Source organism: Lontra canadensis, unplaced genomic scaffold (assembly GCF_010015895.1).
Source record: "Lontra canadensis isolate GAN:19392208 unplaced genomic scaffold, GSC_riverotter_1.0 scaffold47, whole genome shotgun sequence".
Taxonomy (NCBI): domain Eukaryota; kingdom Metazoa; phylum Chordata; class Mammalia; order Carnivora; family Mustelidae; genus Lontra; species Lontra canadensis.
In genome coordinates, this window is record NW_022631041.1 from 1,194,488 (window position 1) to 1,206,639 (window position 12,152).

Sequence of the window (12,152 nt, forward strand, 5' to 3'; positions counted from 1 at the left end):
GGAAGGGAGAGGGTCTTATTTATATCTCAATATAAACAGCTTTTTCTCACTGAGACCATCCACTGCACTGTAATAACACTAATGCAGAGAATGTCTCTGTCTGAAATCTATTCTGTGTCTGATATCTGATGCCAATCCTCACAGTGATAAAGGCCACAAAAACAAATGCAGAGGCACTGAATTTAAATACAGCCAGCCCCAAGAGGTCTCTGGTTGGTTTCTTTTCCCGGTTGCCACTCATCAGAGAACGAGTTTACCAACAGCCATCAGCCGAGCACATCCAAGCTGGATCCAGGCCAAGAGCAAGCAGTATTGCTGGAATCTGGGCGGCGAGGTGGAAGGGTGGTCAGTGCATCAGTCGGATGGAAACATGCGGGGACTGATGGCCAGCAGCTGGAGGAAGTTTGGTCACGCTGGCAGGGGGACATATGAGTGGTTAACGAGTGAACCAAGCCTACCTCTTCTGGAAACCCAGCTGCAGGTCTGTATCTATGACTTCAGCCTTTTCTTCCCCAAAGTGTCTTTGTCAGTTTTAAAACCAACTACGCCTATATTTTTAGGATCTTAAAACTTAGTAGCAACATTTTACTTTATGGATAGAACAGAAATATTCATTCACTGACTGGCATGGTCTAAGAAAGTAATTGGAAGGTTGTATTCTTTGACCAAGGATGGATTCAAGTCAAACTTGCCACAAATATGTTCCAAGAACTCCAGATAGATCAAGTTTATCAAAGTACACCTGAAGGGAGGAGTCAACAAATCTTTATGCCTTGGTTTTAGGACTTTGTTCTTTGCACAGTAAAGCAATGTCTACATACACAATAACGAAGAGGCTCCCTGTGGCTTTAGAATGAGTATGTTTCCAGGAGTTAGGAGAAGCCAAGGATCTTACCTCGGGCAGGGTAGCAGAGGGTTAAGGAGGTTTTTGTCTCTAAGAAACACAGCAGCTGTTCTGCTTTGTCTGGGAAATCACCAAAGAAGCCTTAAGCTGAGGCAGCAGAAAGGGAAAATATTTGTAGAAACCTAAGAACTCAGTTTCATGATCAGGAGGGAAAGGAGAGATACTGCTGTTACACAAAGAGAGGAAAATTAACCTAATTTCTTGTTGTCTGGAAAATCAACTGATGAGGTTGGTATTTACATTCTCCCAAACTACCTTTTACAGAAAGATATTTTTATATATTTATATATTATTTATATTTAACATTTATAATTGCATATATTTAACTATGATTTTATATCCTTCAACAGTCATACTTTTCACTGAATATTTTGAATATTCCCTGAACAAGAATGCTGTCAATATATGTATCAAAAATATTAAAAGTTATGAGACAAATAACATTTGACTAGAAAAGTAAACATCTTTTCCGCATTAAAAAAAAATTCAAAACAACTTGAACCAATATAACAAGAATTAGTAAAAGAGAAGATTAAGGAGATCATCATCATAAATTTGTCCTGTTGCTCTGTGCTTCTCTTAACTAGAAGAGGACACAAGAGATAACACAAGAGGAGTTATCTCAAGAAACTGTCTGAATTTGCCATCTTAGATAAGTCTTTTAGTTCCACTTGGTATTTGGATAAACTTAACTCAACCAATGGAAATACTGATTACAGGAGGGGACTGTGGCAACTAATTTGGCAACTAATTTCAAAAAAAAAAAAAATGCAACTAATACTGATAATACCATAAGTGGCATAGCCATAAACGACAGGGTCTATTACACAAAATCTTTTTAAATAGAACATTAAGTCTCTTTAAGTCTCTTTATACTCTATGCATCGTGAATTTATGGAGTATTTATTTATTTATTTATTTATTTTTAAAGATTTTATTTATTTATTTGTCAGAGATCACAAGTAGGCAGAGAGGCAGGCAGAGAGAGGTGGGGGGGAAGCAGGCTCCCTGCTGAGAAGAGAGCCCGATGTGGGGCTCAATCCTAAGACCCTGAGATCATGACCTGAGCCGAAGGCAGAGGCTTCAACCCACTGAGCCACCCAGGTGCCCCGAACTTACAGAATATTTAAAATTTGATGCCCACAACTGTTTAGAAACTATTATCGTCCATATAATTGATGGAGAATGAAGAAAACTAGGTCATGCATAATGATCCATGTTTATCAAGGTTGAAGAGTGTTTAAACAGCTTTAATATTTTTAACAATTCATCTGAAGAAAAAGCCTAAACATAGTTAAATTGCTTTGGAGTCCAACTTGATTTTTTACTAATGGTAGTAAATTATTTATGAGTTCATCTATTCTTATGGCTTTTGTAATCAAAGTCCTATTACATCACAACAGGTTTTAAGTTAATAGTTTTGATAGATTATGTATAAGAAAACAGAAAGAACCCATAACTTAGAAACAAAACAACAATCACACACATAAAATCTATTGTTATGAAAATATTTTTTCTGAAAAAATATATTAAAATGTAAACATAGTAATGCTAGTTTTATTTTCACTGCATTTTCTAACCTTAGCAATAAATTTCTAGACTTCTTCTAGTTTTTAGTATTTTATTTTCTAGTAAATTTAACCATGTGAGTTCCCGAGGTAAAAATATATATCTGTTATTCACCAAGTGTTTCACACACATTGATTCATTAAATCATCATCCCAACCATTCAAAAAAGATATTTCCATTTCATAGAGAAGGAAATCCAGGCCCATAGGGGATTAATAAATGGTCCGTCGTCATGCAAGTATTTAGAAAGTAGGACTTTCTAAAGTCCTACCAGAATTCAAAGCCAGCAAACCCCAAAAATGATACTCAGTTTCCAAAAACAAAAACAAAACACACTTTTAATTTTTTTTAATTTTTATTTTTTTAAAATTTTATTTTTTATAAACATATATTTTTTCAACACACTTTTAATTTTTATGCACTTTAAGCTAAAGTATCTGAACTCATCTTACCAAGGACAAAATATCTGGCAATATAAATACTAAATTTACTATCTGATTTTGAATCAACATAACACATAATTCTTTAGTAAGAAAAGAAGACAATGCAAACATCACTAAATAAGCCAGTCTCTTAAGAGGTCATGGCCACTGTCAAATAAATAAATAAAATCTTTAAAAAAAGAGTTCAGCAAAAGAGTATAGCAAAAGTTGTCCTTACCCCCCAAAATCAAGGAAAGATCCCTGGCTTTCATAGTTGTATTATTATATTTTATATTAAATAAGTAGATAAAGAGCTTAATATTTTGGTTGTTTGTTTGAAACACAATGTAAGGCTTCAAGGGTTTTTTCCTTCTGTAGTAGTGCATCCAAACACATTTGTTGCTTTATGCTTCACATAAGAGAAGTTTTTAATACCTCACTACTGGCAGTTTTATTTAAAGCAATATCTCTGCAGTTTGGGGCAGTATTTTTGGTGCTTCTCTGCCTTGTTGCTGAAGCATCATTTCATGGCGATTACATTCTTTACTCTGTCAGGAACCATCATTACCTTGTGAGCTAATATTGTAAAATCAATACTTCCTGGGTGGCTAAAGAATTTATCTGCAATTTTTTTTTAACTACTGAACTTTCACGAATATTTATTTTTTAAGATTGTATTCATTTATTTGACAGAGAGAGAGACACTGTGAGAGAGGGAACACAAGCAGGGGGAGAGGGAGAAGCAGGGAGCCGGATACGGAGCTTGGTCCCAGGACCCTGGGATCATGACCTGAGCAAAAGGCAGACACTTAATGACTTAGCCACCTAGGTGTCTCTGAACTTTCAGGAATATTTAATTTCATGTTTGCATTGAAGTCTGATTGAGATGCAAAGTCAGATGATGAATATCATAAAAAGCACCAAATATGCTTACACTGTAGAGATTGTACTCTAACAACCAAAAAATTAGTGTTAATACCAGATAGAATCCACAAATGACTTCTACTCTCAAAGTACGGATATTGTAGAAATCTTCTCATATCTAGTTTAATAATACCCTAGACTAGGTCGGGTTTTTTCTTGGGGGCGTTTTTTTATATAAGATTCATTAAACTTTATTGTTCAATTCAGGCTTTTTTCCCTCTTGAACAGATATAAACTGCATGTTGCAGGAATTTGGCCGCAAATCATCACTACACAGCCACTTAGAGAAATTTTAGGCTGCAATAGAATACAAATCTTTTTTTTTTTTTTTTAGAATTTTATTTCATTTATTTGACAGACAGAGATCACAAGAAGGCAGAAAGGCAGGCAGAGAGGAAAGGAAGCAGGCTCCCCACTGAGCAGGGAGCCCGATGTTGGGCTCAATCCCAGAACCCTGGGATCATGAACTGAGCAGAAGACAGAGGCTTTAACCCACTGAGCCACCCAGGTGCCTCTACAATTATTTTTCTATAAAGGGTTCACAAGTTTCCATATTGATTCTACCAATATTGCAAAAACAAATGGAAGGAATTTTAAAATCTCATTCATCATAAACATCAGCGATCAATTCATATTTCAAATATTAATATGACATATGAACACCTAATGTCAGAATTCATTCCAGAATTAAATAATTTAAGTTCCATAGGAGACTTTTTGTGGTAATACCACATTATTGGTCTAATTTTAAATAAAATAAATCCATAAAGAGTAAGAGCTCCTGTTCAAAGAATGCATGGTGAGCTGACCAACTAAAACTCACTCTCCTGGTTCACTTTCAGGGAGCTATGGTAGAATGTCAACAGTATGTATTTTGACATCTCGATGCATCCTTTATCTCATCCATTTTCTTTACTTCCCATGGGCTCAAGCCCATTGGCATAAAGAAAGGAGCATGGTGGTTTTCAGAGTAGGTAAGGAAGATAGGAATAAAAGATCAAAGAGAGGAGCTTCAGGAACGCAGAAGTCTTTCCTCCTCTCCTAACCCAGCCTCGTTCCCAAATTCCAGGGCACCCAGAAGATAAGCTCCACCAAAGATGACGTGGAGCCCTTCCTGTGCATCCTTCTTCCAGCGACCATCCTGCTCTTCTTGGCCTTTCTGCTGCTTTTCCTGTACCGTCACTGCAAGGCCCCCCGACCCCAGGGGCAGGTTTTCAGCACCGACCCCCCAGCGCACCCCACCACAGAGGAGGCCACCGACTTCCTGCCGGGCTTCCCCGGGAGAGGCGAGCAGGACTTCCCGTACTCCCCGGTGCCCCGGGAGGCGGCCCTCCTCTCCATGGGCCTGCCTCCCTCCTATGAGGAGGCCACCAGGAATCGCCAGGGGACGGAGGTTCCGGAGGCCGAGGCAGGCCCCCCCTGTAAAGAGCGCTCCCCCAGCCGGGAGAAGCAGATAGGAAGGGCAGCTGGGAACAGTCTAGAGCACAGCTCGCAGTCCCTCCCAGAGCCAGCCGGGCCAGGTGAGCGGTGGGGAGGCCTCTGGACCTAAGAGACTCCTGGATGAATGGGCGCTTCGAGCTGATATTCTGGTTAACCATTCTCAAGTTCCTTAGGGAAAATTTCTCCTAGGTTGTCGTGAGGAGGGCTAGGTTTATCTAAAATATTTAACACCCTTGAGGAAAAAAATAGGAAAATTCTATGTGAGTTGAGAAACCCTTAGAATTACTGGTAAGCCTGCGGACGAGCTCTGAAGGAAAAGAGAAACGCTGCTAAGCCAAAGGAAACGGCTTTTGCCACCAAATAAAATGGTTCTTCCTACACATGTTCTTCAGGGTTTTATGGCTTCACTTTTATGTGAGGGCTTCAAGATGGCTGGAGAATTCTAGAAGGAAAATATCTCTAGAGCTGCAGTGGTCAGTTGTGTGGTTAAAAAATGGTAAAGTGGGACTCAATATTAAGAATGAAGGTACAGAGAGACATGTGCAGACATTTTAGTTTTAAAAAACTAATAAAGCTCTCCAAAATTATCTCCTTCTTGATGTAGCCCTTGCTGACTTGTGTTCTAATTTACCTCCTAGAATGGGAAAGGGACCCGGCTATTGGGTGGGACAGTCTCCCACTAGAGCATCACGGCTTGTCCCTCAGTGCTATGGTGGGACATTATCTTAGGGGACACCATGAGCAACTGTGTGGCGTACACCAAACAGCAGTAACAGAGTAGATACTGGTTTAACACTGGAAAGCAAAGGTCAAAAATTTCAGATCACACAGTGAGGAGAAACCTAGACTAGCTCTAACAGGGACCTCATGAATCATATGGCCCAAACTTTTGTTTTACAGGTATCAACACTAGAATGAGGAGACGTTAAGTAACTTGTCTGAGACTAAATACCTCATCAAGGGTTGGGATCAGAAGCCTCTCCCCTCTGGGCTAGAGCACCTTCCACTGCACCAGACGTTCTTCTAAGAAAATTGCAAATGTGGAATTTCAGGCCAAGCTCCTGGTTGGGCATCAAGGAGCTCAGTAGGAGGAGCCCAGCTTAGTTTGGAAGGGATACAAAACTACCTCCATGATTTTCAAATGGGGAGATAGAGGTGGGGCTTTTACCACACGGAATGCAGATCAGAAATCCCTTGGATGTATTAGAGGAAGCAGGAGAGTGATGTGGGTGATTCTAGAACTTGTATTTGATACTCTAATTTTGTTGGTAAAACTCTTCTTTTGTTGTTGTTTTTGTAAGACAAAAACCAGGCGACACTTTGATGGTTAAAAATGAACAAAAAACTTTTTTTTTTTACTTTTTACATAAGCAGTTTTATGCTAGACATACAATGTGATACGGTTTTAGGAAGATAACAAAGTAAGCCCAAATAGGATACATTTATTTCTAAATAGAATCTGAGAGAAATAATAGTATCTTTAAGGACTAATGTAAAATATAAGCTATTAGAATGAAGATCAATAAAATTTCTCTCAGAAAAATTATACTGAACAATTCCCTGGTGGCCATTAAGGGATGTAGATAAAACAAATGGAAATGAAAAGCTCAGCAGAGAGCCTTTTTCAAATTTTTATTTTTTTAAAATCCTAAGGATCTAGTTCTGGGTGAAACTATGTTTATTCTTTTCCAACTCCTTTGCTAACCTCCATTCCTCCTCCTTTGCTAAGAGAACCCTGATTTGGTCTGGGATCCTGAGGCCACTTGTGTAAGACCAGATCCCTCCCAATGCCAGGGGAGACATCATGAGAGTTAATCACAGTGATCTCAATTCCTCTACCAGGAACTGATCAGATCTTTGGGACCTAAGGGGAGATAAATGCAGGAGAGAGTTTTTCTAGAAAAGGTTGCCTCATTAAAAAACAAAATACACACACACACACACGAGGAAATACTGTGCATCTTTCCTGGATGTTAATATGTCTCATGTAACACCTGGGGCTGCTACAACCATCTTGCAACCATGAGGCAATTAGTTCCAGATTTAGTCTGGGATGCCTGGGTGGTTCAATAAGTTAACCACCTGCCTTCAGCTCAGATCATGATCCCAGGATCCTGGGATGGAGCCCCACGTGGGATTCTCTGCTCAGCAGGGAGTCTGCTTCTCCCTCTGCCACCTCCCACCCCCACTTGCGTGCTAACATACGTACATACATGAGTAAATTTTTAAAAATAAATAAAATAATTAGTCAATGATAGGACTCCTTTAAAATATATCAGTGATCTGAGGAAGAAAGATTTTCTCCTCTGGAACCAAACTGAAGCAGCAGATAAACTCCTAACCAGAGGTTGCCGAAGTACAGCCCATGAGCCAAATCCTGCTTGTAACCTGTTACTACACGTCCTGGAGACAAGAATGGTTTTTACATTTTTAAATAGTTGAAAAAAAAAATATCAAAATGAGAAGGATTTTGTGATGCGTGAAATTACATGAATTCAAATTCTGGTGTCTAGAAATGAAGTTACGGGAACATAAGTTAGTGCTCACTTGCCTATGGTTGCTACTTCAGACTTAAGTGGTTGCAACAGAGGTTGTAAGAATCTTCAAAGCCTGAAATACTTACTATCTTGTCCTTTAAAGAAAAGGTTTGCTGAACCTTACTACAGCGCAGGGGATTTTACCCCCAGTTGCATGGTAGAATTAATTGAACTTACCAATACCAGGACCCACCCAGGCCAATTTAACTGAAATAAAACAAGTGATTCTAATATAAAATCAAGGCTGAAAGCAATTCATTGATGTGACTAGGCCACAAAACACAGCTGAATTCACTATGGATAGATGGAAGGTTCCAGGCTGAAAGGAAACTAGATCTGTAAATCAAGATTTGAACCATCATTTATAACCCAACATTTTCGGTACATGCCTGAAGCCACCAGGCTAATATCCAGCTGTAGGCAATTCAATTCCCAAAGCAGATTGGCAAGCAGAATATTAACAACAACAGAGTAAACTACATCCTTGCTTACATGTTGACACAACTGGCAAACACAGTGGGACTGGTTGCTAGTGCTCCCAGACAGAGTGGGACTGAAGAAAATCCACAAATCAAAGAACTAGATTTTTAGCAACTGAGAAGTATTTGGGGAAGAAATTGTATAGCCAGAAAAGGTTAAGAATGGGAGGCAGTATAATAGAAACAGTGACTTGAATGTGGACATTTTCACTAGATCCTACACTAGACCAGAAAATATCGGCATGACATCATTTTATAAAAAGGAAAGGAATCTGGGCGCCTGGGTGGCTCAGTGGTTAAAGCCTCTGCCTTCGGCTCAGGTCATGATCTCAGGGTCCTGGGATCGAGTCCCGCATCGGGCTCTCTGCTGAGCAGAGAGCCTGCCTCCTCCTCCTCTCTCTCTCTGCCTACTTGTGATCTGTCTGTCAAAAAAAAAAAAACAAAAAACAAACAAAAAAAAAAACTTAAAAAAAAAAAAAAAAGGAAAGGAATCTAATGTCTGGTCAGCCATGAAAGGAGCTTGGAACCATCACTCCTTCCCAACAACAAGAAGCTGAACTGAAAATCAGCACTTCTTGGCTCCATCAGAGAACGGAGGTCACAGGACAAACCACTGCCCCCAAAGTGAGAGAAACAGAAGCACAATTTACTGGAGTAGAAATCCAGGAGCAAAAACCTCCTCAGGAACCAGTGCCGGCATAGGGAGGCCCGAATCTGAATCAGCAGACTGCTGGAGGCTCAGAGGGGGCAAATCAGAGAGTTACAAAGTCCAGAGGGGCGTCACACTCTGTGAGTTTGCCTCAGGAGTCTTACCGGGTTCTCACAGTAAAGATCTGAGGAAAAGCCTCTCATGCTTTCTGGTAGAGCAAGAAAGGAAAGGAACCATTTTGAAATGGCCAGAACACTCTGTTCTTTACAAGAACAGAGAAACTGTTTTACCAGGCCCTAATCAGCTGGGTTTTATCAAAGCCTAATTAACCTGGGGATTAATTAACCTATGTGGCTCTAGCCTTACAGTGGAGAAGGAAAATACGCAATTCCAGTTTCTCTAGCCATCTTGTTCTACTTAAAGGAGTGCAAGAAAAAACAGAGAAGCCCTTGTGAGGTTCACAGCCCAGAGGAGCAGCCGCACTCAAAGCCTGAGACCTAATCATAGGACTATAAACCCTGCCCCCCCTCCACCAAACCACTACTACGTTAGGAAAGACCTCTTTACTGCAGTTCCTCTTACCCAGTCCATCAAGTCCACCATTCAACAAAAACTATAAGGCATACTAAAAGGCAAAAAACAAGAACAAAAGCAACCCTCCCCCCCCCAAAAAAAAACAATTTGAAGAGACAGAGCAAGCTTTGGGACCAGACTCAGATATGCAAGATTTATCAGAACAGAAATGTAAGATAACTATCATTAATACACAAAAAGCTCTAAGGGGTAAGGTAGAAAATATGCAGGAGCAGATAGGTAATATCAATGGAGAGATGGAAACTCTAAGAAAGAACTAAAAGGAAATGCTAGAGGTCAAGAACACTGAAACAGAAAAGAAGAATGCCTTTTGTGGGCTTCTTAGTAGACTGACACAGTTGAGGAAATAGTCTTGGAGCTTAAGGATATGTTGATAGAAACTTCTAAAACAGAAAGGCAAAGAAAAAAAAAGTACAGAGCAGAATATCCAAGAACTGTGAGACAAATTCAAGAGGTGTTACGTGCACATAGTGGGAATACCAGAAAGAGAAGAAAAGCAGAAAGGCCCAGAAGAAATATTTTAAGCAATAATAACTGCAAATGTCCACAAATTAATGTCAAACAATAGATGCAGGAAGCTCAGAGAGCACCAAGCAGGAATAATGCCAAAGAAGGAACAAAAAAAACAAAAATACTACAGCTGGGTGTACTGTATTCAAACTGCAGAAAATCAAAGATTTAAAAAAAAAAAAAAATCTTGGGATGCCTGAGTGGCTTAGTTGGTTAAATATCCAACTCTTGATCTCAACTCAGGTCTTGATCTCAGGGTCATGAGTTCAAGCCCCATATTTGGCTCCATGCTGGGCATGGAGCCTACTTAAAAAGTAAATAAAATAAATTTTAAAAATAAATTTTAAAAAATCTTGAAAGAGGCTAGAGGAAGAAAACACCTTACCTGTAGAAGAGCAAAGATAAGAATTACCCTGGCTTCTCTTCAGAAACCCCACAATCTAGTGGATGGAGTGAAATTTCCAATGGTTGAGAGAGAAAAAAAAAACACCAGCCTGAATTCTGTATTCTGCAAAGTTATTCTTTGAAGTGAAGAATAAATAAAGACTTTCTCAGACAAACAAAACTGGGAAATTTTCTTATTCTTAATTGATCTAACAGGTAAAAATTTGTTCAAAATAATAATAGCAATAATGTATTTGATGATTATAGCTTACATATAAGTGAAATAAATAACAGAAATAATACAAGAAACAGGAGGGAGGAATTAAGACTATTTTGTTATTATAAGGTACCCATGCCACTGGTGAAGCAGTAGAGTATCATTTGAAAGTTGACTTAGATTAGTTGTAAATGTATATTGCAAACTCTAGGGCAACTAAGAGAAGTTAAAAAAAAAGTATAATCAATATACTAAGAAATGAGAGAAAATGGAATCCTCTAAAATGTTCAGTTAGAAGGACAAAAGGCAAAAGAAGACTAAAAAAGAAGCAAAAAAAAAGGGGAAGGAATAGAAAACAGTAATAAATATGGTAGATATAAACCCAACCATATCGATAATACTTTAAAGTTCAATGGTCTAAATACACCAATTGAAAGACAGATACCGGGATACCTAGATGGCTCAGTTGGCTAAGTGTCTGCTTTCAGCTCACATCATGGTCCAGGGTCCTGGAATGGAGTCCCATATCAGGCTCCCTGCTCAGAGGAGGGTCTGCTTCTCTCTCTCCCTCTGCCTGCTGCTCTCTCTGCTTATGCCCTCTCTATCTCTCTCTTTCTCTCTCTCTATCTCTCTCAAATAAATAAATAAATCTTCAAAAAAAAGAAATAAAGATATTGTCATAGTGGATTAAAAACAAGACTCAACTATCTTGTCTACAAGAAACCCACAATAAATACAAAGACACATATACACGAAAAATAAAGGGATGGAGAAAGAAATGCCATGCTAATGTTAATCCAGAAAAAAAAAAGCTGCACTATATTAATTTCAGACAGAGCAGATTTCAGAGCAGGGAAAGTTACCAGAGATAAAGAGTAGCATGATGTAATGATAAAGAGGTCAGTTCTCCAAAAAGACATCATCATTTTTTAATGCATATACCCCTAACTACAGAGTGTCAAAATACTTGAGGCAAAAACTGATAGAATTGCAAGGAAAACTGATAGATAGAAATCAAGGATGAATCCATGACTACAGTTGGGGATACCCCTCCATCAGAAACAGATCTAACAGGTGGAAAATCAGTAAGAACATAGTTGTGTTGAAAAATTACCATGAATCAACTGGATATAATGGACTTCTGTACATGACTTCATTCAACAACAGCAGAATACACATTCTTCTCAAGCTCACATGGAACATTCACCAAGATTGACCACATGTATTCTTGGTCACAAGACATGGTGTAACAAATTTTAAAAAATTGATATCATACAATGTATGCTGTCAGACCACACTGGAATTAAACTAAAAAATCAGTAGCAGAAAAATAGCTGGAAAATTCTGAAATACTTAGAGCTTACACAGCCCACTTGTAAATAATACATGGGGCAGAGAAGAAAACTCAAGATAAAATAAAAATATTTTAAACTAAATTTAAAGGAAAATACAACTTATCAAAATTTGCAGATGCAGCAAAAGCAGTGCTTAGAGGGAAATCTACATTATTTAATGTATATATT

At 38.7% G+C, this 12,152-nt stretch overlaps 1 protein-coding gene across 1 annotated transcript; it reads left to right on the forward strand.

The window, feature by feature from the left end:
• Nucleotides 1-348: 348 nt before the first annotated feature.
• SMIM28 (small integral membrane protein 28) lies at nucleotides 349-5,368 on the forward strand. Its single transcript, XM_032872997.1, has 2 exons — nucleotides 349-481; nucleotides 4,889-5,368. Exons 1-2 carry the CDS (start codon nucleotides 371-373, stop codon nucleotides 5,366-5,368), a joined length of 591 nt encoding a protein of 196 aa, XP_032728888.1. The 5' UTR covers nucleotides 349-370.
• The last annotated feature ends 6,784 nt before the right edge of the window (nucleotides 5,369-12,152 follow it).

Coding starts and splice junctions, on each gene's coding strand:
- SMIM28 (XM_032872997.1), top strand. CDS start 371: ATGCGGGGACTGATGGCCAGCAGCTGGAGGAAGTTTGGTCACGCTGGC. Junction 482..4,888: donor TTCTGGAAACCCAGCTGCAG/GTCTGTATCTAT, acceptor CCCAAATTCCAG/GGCACCCAGAAGATAAGCTC.